General features: G+C 48.1%; 2 protein-coding genes across 2 annotated transcripts in view; one reads left to right on the forward strand and one right to left on the reverse strand.

Annotated features, from left to right (window-relative positions):
• The window catches only part of LOC116239474 (rho GTPase-activating protein 32-like), a 124493-nt gene that overhangs the window by 15376 nt on the left and 91596 nt on the right, over window positions 1–17521 (reverse strand). The gene's annotated exons all lie outside the window — the stretch shown is intronic.
• Window positions 7251–16035, forward strand: LOC149912155 (rho GTPase-activating protein 32-like). The gene is made up of 15 exons (XM_090131133.1): window positions 7251–8313; window positions 8862–8948; window positions 9283–9360; window positions 10006–10128; window positions 10310–10387; window positions 10698–10779; window positions 11258–11401; window positions 11687–11789; window positions 11885–12017; window positions 12183–12265; window positions 12612–12719; window positions 13080–13225; window positions 13714–13918; window positions 14542–14687; window positions 14876–16035. The coding sequence occupies exons 3-15, from the start codon at window positions 9307–9309 to the stop codon at window positions 15310–15312; spliced, it is 1842 nt and encodes a 613-aa protein (XP_089987259.1). The 5' UTR covers window positions 7251–8313; window positions 8862–8948; window positions 9283–9306; the 3' UTR covers window positions 15313–16035.

Below are 17521 nucleotides of genomic sequence, written 5' to 3' on the forward strand. Positions count from 1 at the left end.
CAGCAGTTCTGCTGATCTCCCAGTGCTGGCCATGTCTCCAGTGCCTGTGTGACAGACACAGGAAGCTGCCAGCATTGGACTGCTCTGCTGTGCCCCTGCCATCACCGAGTTTGCTGTCGGCAGCTGATGCTACATGTCCATTCAGGCACAGGCCTTTCCTTCCTGGCCCTCTTTCCCCCCCTCTCTCCTCTGCTCTCTCTCGTGCTCCCCTTTGGCCTGGGCTGGCTGAGCAGTGCAGGCCTTGTTGTTGCTCCCTGGGCCAACTACGTCACGGTTCCCCGTGACTCTGCCAGCTGCTCTGACACAGCGACTGCGTCCTCAGTGTGGATTCCAGAATGCGACAGTCGTCCAGAGAAGACTTCCAGGGCTGATTGGAACATGCTGCCATCAAGAACTCCCATGGCTCAGGCCCCCTGGGAATCTGCTCACAGCGAAAGCTGCTGTCACTCTGTGTGGGCACAGCCTTGTCTGTGTAGGCCTGCTCACACTGCAGCCCCTGTCTGCACCAGAACCGTGCCGATCCACCTTCTCTTGGCCTCCTTGCAGCATGGAAAAGGGCAGCTTGGGGTGAAGTCCCTCAACTTTCAGATGACCGAGTGAAGTCTCTGAGCCCTGGTGACCCACTCAGCACTTCAGCCTGCTGACCTGGTCTGCTTGGGCTGTCTTAAAAGGCAGAGGGCATGTTATCCTAATGTCCCCACATACATCCCTCAGCATACTGTAGTCCAGTTCCTAAAAGGACACCTGCACAATCTCTCTGAATGTTAATCAACATGTAGTTGGTCTGTGCACTGCAGAAATTGCATCTAGGTTTTCAGTGGTGATTAGCTATGTGTTTAGTCAGAGGTGCAATGCTTCTAATTGTGAGAGAAAGAAATTCCCAGTTGTCATCAGGTGGAACACACTTCAGACTGGAATCTTCAAGCAGACTGTAGTCAAGCTTTCTTAATTATTCGTTGTTATTATCAATTCAGACGCATCTCTTAATTCCTGCTTGAATGAACATTCTGTAATAATCTGCCGAGACAGTGCAAGGCTTGACAATGAGACTATAGTTTATTAAAGCAGCACTTTTTACTTACTTTACAAGTTCTTATCTGAATGCTAAATACAACATCAATTCACTTCTCACTGGGCTGAACGTTTTAAATATCTGGTAAATATAAGGTTCTAATTCTGACATTTAATATGAAAATATTAAAATTCCTTGTAAGTACTTTTTTGTTAGAATGCCAGGTGCTAAAGGAATGAAGTGGCACAAGAAAGCAAAATATCTCTGCTGATGGCAGGAAGGACTGTAAGGATGGAAAGGCTGGTGTTTGCCATGGGCAGGGAAACACTGCTGGTTTTCATGTTCCCTTTGTCTTTGAGTGCCAGAAAAATAGAGGAGAGTGTGCCCTCACCTTGGACCCCTCCTGCCCTCTGCTGCTGAGATGGAGAAATGTCCCACCTCCTACAAGGACATCAGGACAAAGATAAGTAATCAAAATATTTCCAGGCTGGCTGTACTTGTGGGCATCTGTTGCTGGAAATTGTAATGGCAGTAAACTGCCTATATAATGACAGAATGAGGGTGACAATAGAATGGTACGTAATCACAGTACAATGAAAAAAGTATGCAGGGTGCAGGAAGGGAGGTGTGGACATTCTGAGTTGCAACTATTCATTTGCTCTAGAAAGCTCTATCAGAATGGAAGACTGAAGTAAATACTTTGAGTGTTTTTTTAATGTGACTGGATAAAAGATCCATGTGGCAAATTGAATAACTGAGTGGTAAAGGGACATAGATACCTCACTGTTTCATGAAACCTTTTGGTTAAGCATCTGAGCACTGTGTACAGGCCTTGGGAATATAAGTATTATAGGATCATGGGATATCTTTATTTGGAAGGGACCTCGAGGATCATGTATTCCACCTCCTGGTTCCACACCGAACCTCCTATGGGTCAAGCCCTGTGTCTGAGAGCATTGTGCAAATGCTCTTTGGCCTTTGTCAGCTCAGTGCCAAACCACTGCCCTGGGGAGCCAGTGCCAAATTCCATGTATCTAGTTCATCCTACTGAATGATGCCAAGAACAGTTATAGGGATCGACTTACAAACAAAATTCTTGTCTTGAATTAATGGTACACTCACCATTAAAAAAAAAAAAATAAAAATCAAAGCCACATTCTTACGCTGACATTTTACAGTATTGTCAGATTTTTGTAATTCTGTTTTGTCATGTAAGATTCTCTCATCATGAAATAATGTCCCAATTCTCTTTTCATATCTAAACATATAAATCTTAAAGGAAACAGTGCTGTTCAAGAATACATTACAAGCATTTTTCTCAGTCCCTCTGGCAGCAGAGTGCAGGACACAGTTTGCTTTTAGTTGGAGGCGCATCCAGTACACCTGGAATCGACTGCCCCAGGGGTGGAAACACAGCCCTGCCATTGGGCTGATTCGGGCTGAGCTGCAACAGTGGGAGCTCCTGAACACCTGCAATACATGGATGGCATCATCATGTGGGCAACAGAGCAGGAGAAGCTTCTGAGAAAGGGAAGAAAAGGATCCAAATCCCTCCAAAAGCCAGTTTTCATCATGGACATCAAGCGTGGACAGGACGTTGAGATCACAGGAATAAAATGGCAAGATGTACATTGTCAGATTCCCATGGGTTATAAAATAACTGCTATGTCTTCACCGACCAGCAAAAAGGAAACACGAGCTTTCTTAGTGTGACTGTAAACCTTCTCTATCGAGTGACCCAAAAGGAGAATGATTTCACATGGAGCCCTGAGCAGCAACAGCTTCTGAACAAACTGAAAAGGGGATGTGCATCCAGCAGCCCTTGGGACAGTCTGGGCAGGACAGGATGTAAAAAACATGCTGTGCATTGCAGCCAGGGTCAATGGCCCTACTTGCAGCCTCTGGCAGAAAGCCCCAGGGAAGACTCTTTCCTTTTTTGTCTTAGTGAATATCTCAGCCCACAAGTTCTGTTTTGTTTCCAGTTCTCTCCTTCATCCCCTTGGGAAGGGGGAGTGAGTGAATAGTGGAGTGGTGTTTAGATGCCCGCAAGGCTAACCGTCTGCTGGTTTTAGTGAGCACTGCCAAGAAGGTTAGCCATTTCATTTCTCACAAACATGGCCATTTTGCTTTTGCTTCCGTACTCACTCATACAAACAGCCAGTGTCACTGAAGATGGATAAGGCTACACAGGCAGGGAAGTGTTTTTAATCTTGAGCAGAATTCCTGCTAGAAATTGTGAGCTCCATGTGGATATTCTGAAAGACATGCCCCCACTCCTTCATGCTCTGTTACTGCACAAAGGTTGTGATTCAGGCGCCGATGTTCTCTACCAGCAAGGAGTTCTCAGAGAGGTTCTGAAGCATGGAACTGCTGGTCTACCTGTCTCTGCAAGAAAAGCTCCAAGGATAGTCAGAAGGAGATCCAATTTTACATTCCAGCCCACGACTGGAAATCTTCTGTGTACTCACCCTGAAGGTTGTCTTGATCTGCGTCAAGCCAGCAGTGTGGATAGTCAGCAAAGGTGGTTGAGAGCATCTAGGCAACATGAGCAGCATCACAGCCAGTCAGCTGAGAGAAAGGATTATCCTGCCTCCTTTATCAGTCTCCTCTTCTAAACAGTTGAGTTTTATGTTTCTGTGACTAGACTGGTCACTCCGTAGATGAGGTATTGGTTGGGTGGCCGCAAGTAAAGAGTTGAGGCAACAATTTAATTTCCAGGTAGAGACCAGTGCAAGTGGTGCTCCTCAGCTGCTGGTATTGAGACCAGTGCTATTTATTACATTTGTCAGTGAAATGGACATCTCATTCATTGTATGTACTTGCAGACATCCTATTTTCTGTTTCATATTCTGATTTATGTCGTCAAAGATCTTTCTAGTCTGGCTGTGATTGACACAAAACAAAGAGAAACTGTTAGGCTGAGACACAGGGGATGCCACCAGAAATGCATCCAATAATCCTTGTCATCTCACACGCTTTTTCAGAGAGCTGAGAACAATATTAGGTTCATCTCTTGTCATCTGCTGATAAAGCCAGATCTTCTGCCGACTGTGGGAACAGGATGATAAAGATTTTAACTGGAAGCCAAGGATTCACTGCTGTCATGCCTGAAATGACATAGAAAAGAAGGAGCTCTAGGAGATGATTTACTGTCTGGGTTTAAATGTTTGCATACTTCAGTGTGTCCTAGATACCAGAAAAGAAAGCCATCCCTTTCCTCCAGATCAGCTCAGAGACTAAATGTTATACTATGGAAAAACAGACTTTGTCATTAGCCTCATCCAGTCGTTAGTTCACCGTGCTGGCAATCAGATGGGATTGCATGTGTACAGATACACAGTAGTAAAAATGTGAAGCTGAGAAGACTTTATACTAAATACTAAAAAGAGATATGCAAGGTCAATTTTTAGGAATGTTTTATATGCTTTCATACGTACTCTCTCCACATCTAGATTCTCCATAAGAGAGCATTACTGGAATATTACAAGAGGGGGGGGGGGGGAGAAGAAGTAGATTTAATCAGAATGTAAATGCTCTAGTATCTCCTCATAGGATGCCAAAATAAACACTGCAAATACACTGCAGTTCATTTAATCCAGCCAATTATTCAGTGCACTCTTTTTCTAACCGGGCTACTTGGTCCTCTACAGCTTCTGGTCTTCTGAAAAACATCAGTGTTTTGTTATTCATTTGGAAGCTCAGTGTTACGTCCTGTGATCTCTCTAGATTTCTCCATGAGAATATGTAGAAATCTGTAAAGCTTTGGTGTCCCTCAGTTCACTACACAAAATTTGAGGGCAGTGCCAAATTCCGTATATCTAGTTCATCCTGCAGAATGATGCCATTTGTTTTATCTCAGTGAAAAGTATAGCAGTCAAAACAGGACTGGATTTTTGTTCCAGCGCAGACCAAATTTCCTGCCTACCTTTAAGAAAAGCTTATCGTGTGTAGCTACAGTTATGTACAGATGCAGCTCCTCTGTTAAAATGTACAGAGAGAATGTTCTCTAACCTTGATATGAGATATTTATTAATCTTGTATCAAGAGTGACCTCCTGATTCTTCACGCCTGACAATTTTTAAATAATGAGAAATAAAAGCACATATTTTTCAAAACAGGTATAGAGATTGACTTACAAACAACATTTTTATCTTGAATCAACCTTACACTCACCATTCCAATTAAAAAAAAAGAAAAAAAAAAAAAAACAAAGAAAAGGAAAAAAAAAAAAGAAAGAAGAAAAGCCACATTCTTACAGAGGCATTTTACAGTATTGTAATTCTGTTGTATGAAATCAAGGTTCTCTCATCGTGAAATAATGACCAAGTTCTCTTTTCATATCTAAACATACAATGCTAAAGGCAGCAGTGCTGTTCAAGAATACATTACCAGCTCAAACACTGCTTTGGCTGTAAAACTGAAGGTAGTAAGGAATTTTATCAAGGAGTTGGAAGAAAACAGGTAAGTGTAGATTTAAAAGCAACCTGTATTGTTACTTAGAGTTTGATATAGTGTAATCCAATGCACAGTACTTGTAACGTGTGTTTTATAAAATTCTTTGCAATGTAGGCATCTATTAAGATAAATGCTGCAAGTTCTAATATGTCCATGACCTTTTCAAACCTGTGACCTTAAGTTTGGAATTAAATGCATACAGTGGAAGTAAGAGCTGTCGGTTATTTTGCTCTTTCAGTGTTGAACAGCCGAGGTGTTTTGTTTTGGAGGGTGGATAGTGATGGGACAAGTGGGGAATGGCTTTAAACTGAGACGGGGGGTGTTTAGGTTTAGGTTGGATGTGAGGAGGAAGTTTTTCAGCCAGAGGGTGATGAGGCACTGGAACAGGTTGCCCAGGGAGGCTGTGGATGCCCCATCCCTGCAGGCATCCAAGGCCAGGCTGGATGTGGCTCTGGGCAGCCTGGGCTGCTGGTTGGCAGGTTAGAAACCCAACATGACTTTATTGCAGCCCTGGGTGCAGGGGGATCGCTGCTCCTAGCATGCACACAGAAGAGCTAGAGCACACAGGTGATGTACATTCCACTTGTGAACATTCCTGCAATTCCAGAGAGCGTGCGCCTGTTGCAATCACTGCTGCACAGATTAAAAACTGATTGCAGATGAGCTGTTTTGGTATGGGGTTCTTGCAAACGGTCTGCAGTGGCTGTGTGATTCCTCGGGGAGTTGCTCTCCAGCCCAAAGGTCATGTCCTAAGTCGACCAGATCCCGTTTGTGTCCAGAAATGGCTTACAACAAATCAGCTGCTGATCAGGTGTCTAATATCACACTGGCCTTGCTCCAGTGTCTGTGTCATCAGCCCCAGCACATACGGTGCAGCTCTTCAAGACTTTGGAACACTGAGAGTCTGCACTTGGGCTCCAGACATCCTGCTGCACCAAGAGGTTATTCGAGCTTTGGTATCTTGCAAGTTGTATATAACTACATCACTGTAATCATAAATGTCTAGGAGCATGGAGATGGAGAAATTAATCTTCCTGTAATTCTCTGTACTGTACCCCCGTGGTTGTCAACACCTAATGCAATATTGAAATTTCAGTTGAGAAATTGAAAGCTGTCCCTAACAAAAAAACATCTGAGTTTGTTATTGAAATCACACTGAGGATCAATAAATCCAAATGCTTCTAGCATAACCACGATTATAGGCAGTGTTCAGAAAAGCTCATACAGGAAAACCATGAACACAAGGCTAAAGAGAGACTAAGTGATGCACTGTGCAGGAATACTCATGGAAGTATTCACAATGCAGGAGTCTGATCTGATTACAGATGCTGTGCTTTAAGTACCCCTTATCATATCTTTTTTTTCACTGTTGTGCAGGGGTTGGACTCAGTGATCTCTGGAGGCTGGAGATGCTGTTTGCTAATGGCAGATGGAGAGAGGAAAAGGAAGTGAAAGGCATGCTGTGCATAGCCACCACATGGCATCTGCACCATGTCCCCCTGCACAAAGGAGGAGCAGCTCATAAGCTTGGCCTGGGCCAGGGAAGGGAGCAGACAAACATCTGGACCGACCCCAAACGAGCTGGTTCTGCAGGTTGGGTGTCTTCTGCTGCTTGTCTCACATCCTGCTGCTCAGCGGTAGATTTGTTCCTGCTCAGTGCTAACAGGAAACTCACACAGCATTTCTGTTTCAGCTGTGCCAACGCTTTGATCCCTTGCTGCTTGGATGGGGCGTTTGAAGAAGGATGCCTGTGCTGATGTCCAGCCAGGCTTTGGGATGAGTCTCCACACCAGGGTCCGTCTGACAGGACTGAGGGTTGGGGATTGGGCCAGGTCGAGTCCAGTGTGCTTTGCTCTTGCTCTTAGTGCTTGTTTTTGCTCAGGAGGGCAGGAGGTGAACCTCGTGAACCAATGCCTGCAGACGGGGTTTGCAGAGAAAGAGGTCCTGCAGGCCTTGTGTGACAGCCACGGAGCTGCAGCGAGGCTGCATCAGTGTAAAACACCAGAGATCCACGGAGGTGTGAAGGGGAGCTGTGGGCTGCAGTAACACAGGAAGGGATGTGCATGCTCGGGGTTTGGTTGTTGTGCATGTGTTAAGTGACTGTGATACCACTGCTGGGTCAGTGTGAGTGTACGGAACAAGTGTGACAGCCTTTTTGATGGAGCCCTGTGAAAGGAGTCCTATGGATATGAGATCCAACTATCAGCCCGTGGGCATCATCCAGGAGTTGGGGTAGGGGATGAGGCAAGGGAAGTTGGGCTGAGAAAGGGAGAAAGCAGTCTGGCAGTAGTTCTGTGTTTCTCCCATCTCCTGCTTTATTTCCTTCCAGGTGAAATAGATGGGTGCTGCAACATGCCCTTGAATGTAACAAAACCCACTCTAGTGTGGATTTGACATGGGCCCAGCACTGCAAGGTACGCTGCTGGGAGGAAGCGTCCATCTGGCTGAGGGCAGGAAGGCCCTCCAGAGGGATGCACTGAGGCCAGTTGTGCGAGGCTCAACAAGAGCAAGCGCCAGGTCCTGCGCTTTGGTCATGACGACCCCGTGCCAGCTTCTCCAGGATTTGGCTGGGGTAGAATTCCAAGCACCCCCTGATTCCAGAACGTTGGGCTGGGCTGTTGGAATCTTCTGCCCTTGTGACTGGTCTTGCCTCCCCACCCTGTCCGTCATGGTGGAGCAGCCTGGTGGCCCTCAGTGATGTCATAAGGGCTAGAATGAGGGGAGGAGCAGTGCGTGCTGCGTCCCTTCATTGGAGCGCTGGAGCTCTGACTGAGCAGCTCGCTTGTTGCACTTGTGCACCGACTGCGTACCTTTGTCTTCACACCGTCCTGTGCAGCACCTTGTAGGTAAGCTGAGACAGTGTGGGAGAGACGGGGGGACAGTGCGTGCTGAGAACTGCTGGCTGGCGGAGCTCATAGGATCACATTATCTCCATCAGCAGAGGGGTGGCCATGAGGGACAGGGAGGTGATCGTCCCCCCCTGCTCTGCTCTTGTGAGGCCCCATCTGCAGTACAGTGTCCAGAAAGACAGGGAGCTCTTGGAGAGGGTCCAGAGGCGAGCCACAAAGATGATCAGGGGCCTGGAGCACCTCCCCTGCAAAGACAGGCTGAGGGAGCTGGGCTTGTTCAGCCTGGAGAAAAGAAGGCTGCGGGGTGACCTCATGGCAGCCTTCAGTACCTAACGGGAGCCTAAAAAGAGGAGGGGAATCAACTCTTTGAAAGGGTAGATAACAGCAGGACAAGGGGAAATGGTTTTAAGTTGAAAACTTAAGTTCTTAAGTTGAGGGAGGGCAGATTTTGGTTTTTCCCTCGTAGTCTTTGCTAAACCGTGGAAGCAAACTGACCTGCTCTTTCTCTCTCCTCTCTCCACCCTCTGCCTGCTTCCCTGGTGCAGCTTTTGCTCGTGGAAGATCAGAGCAAGGTGACAAGGACCGGCTGCGGATTCGAGAGATTTCTCTCCCTCGTTCTGATCTCTTGCCAGGTACCTGCCATGGTTTGTCCCCCCACATGCTTTAGCAGCCCGTGACACCCCATGTTTAGTAACACAGCCTCATCCAGCTTTGATGGGACGCTGGTCACGTGTGGGTTTTCTCCACGTGCTCTGCAGCTCAGCCCTCAGAAGGATGCTGTCTGTGGTGCTGTGACCAGCTGGTCTACAGGAAACCAATCCCTTAGGCAAAGAGTCCCAGCCCCAGCTTGTGCAGAGCTGCACAGCATCACCAGCAGGCGTGCTTGGGCTGTGTGAGTGTGCCCGACAGCTGTAGGGAGCACAGCAGAGATGTGAACAGAGAAAATAAAAGGGTGTTTCTTTTCAGTTCCAGCTTGTCACACCTACGCTGATGGCTGTGGCGTGCAGCGAGATCAGCTGTGAGCCTGACCTGGCATGGACAGAGGTAGAGTATGAAGCTCTGATGGGTCTTTGTTCCCTGACTGCAGCCAGCAGAGTGAGCCGCAGATGTGGTCTCCTGCTTTCCAAGAGAGCTCCTCTGTGGCAAGACACTAGTGCAAGCGTGGCAAGTTTATAAAAGTACCAGAGCCATCTGGGCTGTTGTGTTTGTCCTCTACTGACTTTTCCCTTGAAATGGCTGCAGAAACAACAATCATTCTCTGCTCTGTTTGGCCTCGCTGTTGGTTGGACTGCTCAAGAGAGCTGCTTGGTGCTTGCAATGGCACTGTTTGCACCTTGTAACTGCAGCCGTAGCTTTGGTTTCCCTCTTCACGGTCTCCTAGCATCTTAAACAGTCAGCCTTCCTGCACAAAGAGCGCAGGAAAGGAGGGGGCAAAATGGACAAGGCCACCTGTCTGCGTCAGTGCCATTGCTGATTAGTCTGGGTGGGGAGAGATGCATCTTTGCTGGCGTGTGCCTGCTGCACACCAGGAAGAGAAACAGCCGTTATTAGACTTGCAGTTCCTTCTGAAGTGCCCATGATAAGGACCGAGTGCATTTCCTGCAGCTTTCTCTGCAGATGTGCTCCTCACCTTGAAATCCTCCTTGTTGGTTCCCAGCTCCTCACTGTGGCCTGTGCTCTCTGTTTCAGACTGAGAACAAGGGGAAGCCCCTGCTGGACAATGATGTGCCACCTGTGAATGTTCCAGCTATTGCTGCTGCCCATGTCGTTAAGAGACACGTTGCCCAGGCAGCGGATGAACTCTCCTTTGAGGTAAGCAGTTCAAGGCGTTCCTTGTTGTTCAATTTTACAATGGCAAATGCCTTCAGAGCTGCACTGGTGCAATTGCTCTCATGCTCGGCGATGTTTGGCAGTGCAGAAGAATGCAGTTGTTTGAGCTGTGCTTTCCTCCCAGCCGTGCTGAAGCTGGGATTGACGTTGCAATCTCTTGCAGGTGGGAGACATCATCTGTGTCATCGATATGCCACCAAAGGAGCTGACCCCCTGGTGGAGAGGCAAGCTCGGCTTCCAGGTAGGCACAAGCTTCAGACTGGAGAGTGCAACTTCAGTAAAGGCAGGAATCTCAGCTTAGAGCTGCTCTGCCTGCACAGGATGGGTAATGGATGTAAATGGTTTCCCTGTGTCGGTGTCAGAGGACCTTGCCTTTGGCTGCAAATGTTGAAAAATTATTACCTTTATGCAGGACATATTCTGCTGGATAGTCTTACGGATCGTCGGGCAAGCATGTTCCGAGGAAAATGTTACGTGGCTTTTGATTTAACAGCTCAGACCTGAGAAATGCAGCATGCAATAGTTGGCCTCTCTTTTTCTTCTTGTTACAGGTTGGATTTTTCCCAGGGGAGTGTGTGGAACTCATTAATAAGAACGTTCCTGAGGCACTCATCAACTCAGTGCCAAAGCCAGGTACGGATGTTACATTTGATGGTGTGGGGAAGCAAAAGGGAGTCTTTTTTGGGGTGGTTTCGTGTTTAATACCTCCTTTATCCATCCCACATTGTCCTCTGGGTTGATGATCCTTCATGCACACCACGGAGCCGAGATTTGGCCCAATCCTCCTGTGTTTATGATTGGACTTGGCAAAACTATAGAATACTCATGGAATGGCTTGGGATGGAAGGGACCTCAGGGATCATCATGCTCCAACCCTCCTGCCTCAGGATGGTCTCCCAGCCCCCACATTTAATGTGAGACTAGAACAGGCTGCCCAGGGCCCCATCCAACCTGGCCTTGGGCTCCTCCAGAGATGGGAAAAATCCCTTTTTGTATGTACTGGTTGGTAATGTTCTTCCCGTTCTGACGTGCTCTGTAGAATGTGCTGTGCTCAGCCTCGTCCAACGGAGCCAAACCTGAAATGACCTGGTTTCTTCCTTTTGTTGTGCAGTGCCCAAGAAACGCAGCAAGATCCTCACCTTCCTTCGTTCCTTGGTGAAGGCCCGCCCAAAGAAACCGACCGAGCGGGAGGTGGAGAAGGAAAGGGTGTTTGGCGGTGACCTGGGAGAGCATCTTCTCCACTCCGGTCACGATGGTAAGGAGCAGCCCATTCCTGAGATCTTCCTCTGCTGGGCATCTAAAGATGATGAAAGGGAGCTCATATCTAACAGGGGGCAGGCTGATAGCCATGGAGACACGTGTAATGGGAGTTGATGGCTGAAGGATAAAGTGAGGCGGATGCTCCTAAGAGACAAGCACATCTGTATTTGCTTCAGCCAAGCCTGGCAGGGCTTAGTGGATGGGATGTGACTCCTGGAAGCACAGCCTGCAGCAGGACTTGAATCAGGAGCTCCACTGACGGCTGGCATGTGTTCTTTAGTCCCCCAGGTCCTCCAGAGCTGTGCTGAGTTCATTGAGCAGCACGGCGTGGTGCAGGGGATATACCGCCTGTCCGGCGTCGCATCCAACATCCAGAGACTGCGGTAAGAGTGCTGCGACTGACACAGCCTGAGTGCATCTGGTGTGGCTTTGGGCTTGCCTTCCTCTTGCTCAACCGGGTTTGTGTCCCTCTCTCCAGGCAGGAATTTGAGTCTGAGCAGATTCCTGAGCTCACCGTCCGTGACATTCACAGCGTGAGCTCCCTCTGCAAGATGTACTTCAGGGAGCTCCCGAACCCTCTGCTCACCCACCAGCTGTACGGCAAGTTCTCGGTAAGCACAAGGCAACGTCTTTCATTTCCCTCTTCCTGGGCCTCTTGGCAGATGGCTGCAGCAGTGCCCCAGCTCTGAGGCCCTTTTGCTGTCAGCCCCACGAGGTTTACTTGCAGTGGTGTACTAGCCTGATTTGTGTCTCGCTCTCTTTCTGCACTACTCCAGGATGCTGTTGGTGCCGCTACAGAGGAGGAGCGGCTGCTCAGAATGCAGGATGTCATCCAGCAGCTGCCCGCTCCTCACTACAGGTCAGTGCTGCCCTCAGCCTGCTGAGCTCACCCTGCTGCATTGCAGAGGGCAATGATGCGGTTCCAGGCTTTGTCTCACGCCGACAACATGATGAAGGGTTGAAGGCTCCATGGGCTTACTTTATGGGGTCAGTTCCTGGGCACGGGGGCACGCATGGTGCAGCTGATGGCTGCGGCTGTGCTGTGCTGGGGCTTGGTGCTGCAGCGTGGCACTCAGTCAAGTTGGATCTACTTCATCTTCGGTGACAGTAGCAATCACAAGAACTAGCATGAATGGAGGTTTGCTTTCTGAATTGCAGCACGGCATGCTCGTTGGTGCTGAACGTTTGCCTCTCTTGTTTTCCAGGACACTGGAGTACCTGATGAGACACTTGGCGTGTCTGGCTGGGAGCTCCACCATCACAAACATGCATGCCAAGAACCTAGCCATTGTGTGGGCTCCAAACCTCTTAAGGTAAACTTCTGGTTCTGTTTCAACACTTCAGCGCTTCCATCTGTTCTCCAGAAAAAAAAACAGTCCTCCCTTTTTCTCCATCAAATGTGCTCTTCTCCTGTAAAATCTGTGGCTGACAGAAGCGCAGGAGCCTGGGCTGTTCTCCAACCCCACGGGCACAATGTCTAGGTGACAATTTCTGCAATTTGTTGAGATGGGACTGACGTGTCCTTGATCATCCAGGAGAAATTCTGCAGTGGCATCACTGATTGCCCACTGCGGAAGTCTCCAGAGCCTCAGCTGACAGCTTTTGGATGCAACAATTCAGACTCGGGGAAACGGTCTTGGAGAAATGACTTCTAAAATCTGCCATTTCTACAGATCACAGCAGAACGAGTCTGCCTGCGCCAGCGGAAGAGCTGCCTGCATGGAGCTGCAGACGCAGTCGGATGTGGTGGAATTTCTCATCAACCACACAGACGTCCTCTTCTGCTCCAAATCCAGAGCAGACATTGCAGATGCAGCAGGTGAGTGTCTTCCTCCATTAGCTTTATCTTGACCTGACACCCTGATCAAATGCAGGCCTTCTCCGGGACCTTTGAAAAATGCTTTTGCTTTGAGGGTACAGCAGACCTCTGGGCTTCCATTAGAATCTGGCATCCTGTTGCTGGATGCTGAGAATGTCCAAGCCCAAACTTCACAAGGAGGAAACTGTCATTATTATGGTTTGCATGCAGGAGAAGCTTGATGCAAGTGTGGCAGTGAAGCTTTCTCAGTTCCCTGCCCCCATTTCCTTGGTTTTTTCCTTGCCTATTTTGATACAGTAAGCTGCTCTTAATGATGACCGTGTCCTTTGCCATAAACACACCTCTGCCCACATGGTTATTTTGGGCTCCTCTTCTTAACAGTGGCTCGGATAAGCAAGCCTGAGAAAAATACAGCACCTCCCCCAGAACTCTGGTGGCTGTGCTGCTGCTTTCTGATCCTCGCTCTTACCTGTGGTTTTCCCTTACAGGGCACAATTCTCTCCCAGGGCCCAAGTCTGTGGGGGTCTCTTCTGCTGCCACAATGCTGCTCAGCCTGGAGGAGGCACAGGCACAGAGGCGAGGCCATAGGAGCTCTCCTGTTGTGACAGAGAGCAGCCGGGACATTGTAGTGGAAGAAAGCCCTGCAGCTGGGCAGGGCAAATTCCACACAGTCATCGACTTTCCATCTGACAGGTAAAGAGGACTTTCTTTTCCAGCACCTAGCATCACTGTTTGGGTGGTTTTTTTTTTTTTTGTTTTTTTGTTTTTTTTTTTCCCAGTATTTCTAGTGCCAAAACTTGCTGAAAGTAAGTTAGGCTAAGGTGGGGTTTTCCAGATGTGAAGGCCACGTGCCTGAAACCAATTCCAGTTCTCCTCTAAGCAGAGCTGTTGGTCAGACTTGCTGGCACTAGAAATTAAACATGGCAGTGAGATGAGGCCAATGAGGTGCTAATGTAAGAGTCAGAGATGCTTCTGAACTTCCTTTATGGCTGCACGGTTCCTCAGAAAGCAGTTACACCTGACAGCTCCATCAAAGCCATCCCTCAGATGCTGTGCTGTACAGCTGTGGAGCCTTTGCTCACATGCTCTGCATCATGCTTGACAGAGTTGAGGGGAATTTAGCCAGCAAGACTTCAGGGCTGAGCCATAGAATGGAGCCATCCTCAACTGCTGGAAGCAGAGCGAGTTTCTAAGTTGTGTTTCTGCAGAAACCAGGCAGTGCTAGGAACAAGCAACTGCTGCCAAGAGCTCAGTGCAGCTCTTCCCTCACCCTGCACCACGCATGACTCACAGCATTGGCTGTTTTCTCTCTCCAGGCAAAATCCACCCAGCAAGAATGAGGAATCACCAGCTAGCAGTTGGTGTTGCTGCTTCAGCCTCAGAAAGCCATCCTCTGGCAGCAAACGCCAACTGCAGCGCAATGCCAGGCAGCCCTCAGAAACAGCAGTGGTAGTCCTGGCAGGTAAGGGTGCAAATGCAGCTTCCAAGTCCCTGCTTTTCAGGAACATAGAATTCAAGCTTGCACTGCACTTGTATCTCCTTCTGGCATTCCAGCCCCTGCCTAACATCTTCAGTTCACCCCTGATCAAGAACCACTGTTGTAATTCAGCTTGTGAAAGTTTGACACTAACCCCTGTGTATCCTTTCTAGGTGAATCGAGCCCTTGCCAACCCAGAAGATCCAGGGCAAGTAGCAACGATGCTCTGTGTGCTTCCATCAGTGGAGAGCTCATAGGGAGCACAAATTGCTGCAACTCCAACAGCAGCCTTCCATCTAACTACAGTAACAACAGTGATGGAGAGAAGGAGCTTATTCAAGTTCATGCTCTCATTACACCTGGCTCTGCTGAAAATGCTGACCTGAGCCTGCCAGACACCACTGTGACCAACCTCGATTATAACCAAGAGTCTCTGCAGTGCATCCCATCCCAAGCACTGTGTGAGTGCCCCGAAAGCTGCACCTCTATGCAGGAACAGGCCAGGATCAGTGAGGAAGAGCAGAGCCTCTTGCAGGAGGACTTTCAATCAGGCCTCCAGTCCCAGGCAACGGACAGCAGCACTGAGAGCTCTGAGCCACTCTCTCCATGACAAGACAGGATGAGTCCCATCTTCACCATGGACCTCTCACACCCTCCTGTCTTTTATACAATAATAAAAGCACACTTGTGCTCAATCAACACCTTGACTGCCTCCAGAGTCTTCATTCACATGGATTGGGATGAATGCAGCACACAGCAAGGCACCCCAGCTTGCAATGCTGTGGCTGTGGTGTGCGTGCAGCACAGCTCCGGGTTTGTTCCTGTTTTGTCTGGCTTTGGGATGTCTGCAGGGGGAGCTCTGCTACCATTTGGCATGGTAGCAAATAATCTCTCGCATCCTGGATGCTGCTCATGATACTCCCAAGCTTCCTGGCTGTGGCTTTGTGATGCTTTTCAGGGCTTTCTGATGCATTTTGATGCCTTGGCTGCTCTTTAACAACTCTCTCCTCCCACCATGTCCTTTCCTGGCTCCCACCTACATGCTGGCCATGCAGATCTTACTTCTCCAGCAAAATTGATGTGCCCTTATCTTACTAGAGAAAGGGCCTCTCACCAAGGCACAAAGCTGCTAGAGTTTCCCAGGACACAGGAACAAGATTTTCTCCACTTTTCCACTCTTTCCACTTTAGCATTTTGCAGTCAATGCTTTGGGGTTTTGGCAGAACTCACGGGTTACCCTAGTGTAGGATACTGGCTTCTATATTGCCAAGATATCTCATGGTAATTTTGGTCGCCCAGATTTCAGCTCTGTTGGGGATGAAAAAAGAGGCTGAATTTCCCACCGTCAGTCCCACAGATTCCTTCTCTCCCATTGGAAACGTCTGGGACATTACTGAGAAAAACACCGCAATCTTTTGTTCAGTGGTTGGCAAAGGCAATGCTCCCTGCATTCCTTGCAGGGGACTTTTTCCATGCATGTTTCACTGCTGTACACAAGTGCATACGGATACTTCAATACTCAGATGTAGGTTGCTCCAAAAGTAATGCCTGCTGTTGATTTCGATGGAAACTGCAGCTCTGCTGCCATCTGCTGGCACGACAACAAAATGTAATGGAGTATTTGTAGGAAGATTCAGCTCCTACTGCCGTACCGCCAACAGTCACCTCTGATATCATGGACATTCATCATTATCTGTAATCATAAAACCTGAACATACGGCCACTGACACAGATTGCTGACAAGGTCTACGATTAACCTGCAGCAATGCGGAAACCCATGAAGTCTACGTGGAAATGATAAAAGCTGACCAGGATAACTGCCAGCCAAGTTTTATATTACAGATCGGTGTATCATTTCTGTATTTGGCAGGGTGAAGCAGTCGGCAGTTGAAAAACAAAGCACTGGATTTTGCAATGTTAGTGAAAGAGTGAAATGTGAACAAATGAACCACTTGTCACGTACTGCCTTTTTCTGTAGCGACATTAAACTCTGCAGAAATAAATTTTTCCTGTGTTTGCCTGTATTTGTGCCTGAGATAGCACAGTTGTTTCACAGAACAGACACAGCCGCAGTCAGTAATGCAACAGCACGGTTCCCAGTTATGTGGGAATGGAGTGTTGTTTCTGCATTTGGTATTAGAAAGTAGCAATTGGTTTGAAGAAGTAGAACATAACGCATTTGTATTCTGTAACTTATCCTTAGAAACAGCTGATCTAAGAAGTAAAATACTGTATATGTTAGCGGCATGTTTTAGAAACATAAGTACTGAATTACCTAACAAATTCTTTCTCGCAAAACTGCAGCAGATTTCAATGTTCTAAACAAGGTGGGTGCAGTATTCTGAACTAGAAAACGTCGTAACGTTGTTCCTTAGACCGGCAGAAGCGAAATCCATCTAACAGACTTACAAGGAGTCAGGGCCTCTACACAAAGCAGAGCTGTCCCACTCTGTGGGAATGGCAGGATGCCACAGGCAGGCTCCAGGATACTCCCCTCTCTCCTCCTCCCGAGCTCCTCTCTATGCAAGGACAGACGAGTGACCAGAACAGTGACCAGTGCAAAAGGGGGACAAATGCTAGGGGGTAATTAAACGATCAAGAGGCTACGTTTGTGTTGTAAAACAGACGTCCGAAAACCGCGACCAAATGCTTATTGAGAAAGCAATCGTTAGAAGGCAATTAAAGAATTAAGGTGTTTGTGTTTGGGCGGCACAGATTGATGCTGACTTGGTATTGGTACGATTAGTGAAGCGCCGCGAAAGAGGGTGAACCTGCAGCACTCAGCCGGTGAGGAACCGGGGCAGAAAGAGAGCAGCGTC

This window comes from Phasianus colchicus, chromosome Z, assembly GCF_987193195.1.
Source record: "Phasianus colchicus chromosome Z, bPhaCol1.hap1.1, whole genome shotgun sequence".
NCBI lineage: Eukaryota > Metazoa > Chordata > Aves > Galliformes > Phasianidae > Phasianus > Phasianus colchicus.

What these genes read in the sequence shown, in the direction of transcription:
- LOC149912155 (XM_090131133.1), top strand. Translation starts at nt 9,307, where the DNA reads ATGGCTGTGGCGTGCAGCGAGATCAGCTGTGAGCCTGACCTGGCATGG. An exon ending in GAGGCAAGCTCGGCTTCCAG is followed by an intron (nt 10,388 to 10,697) that starts GTAGGCACAAGC and finishes TTCTTGTTACAG; the next exon opens with GTTGGATTTTTCCCAGGGGA. An exon ending in TCTCCACTCCGGTCACGATG is followed by an intron (nt 11,402 to 11,686) that starts GTAAGGAGCAGC and finishes TGTGTTCTTTAG; the next exon opens with TCCCCCAGGTCCTCCAGAGC.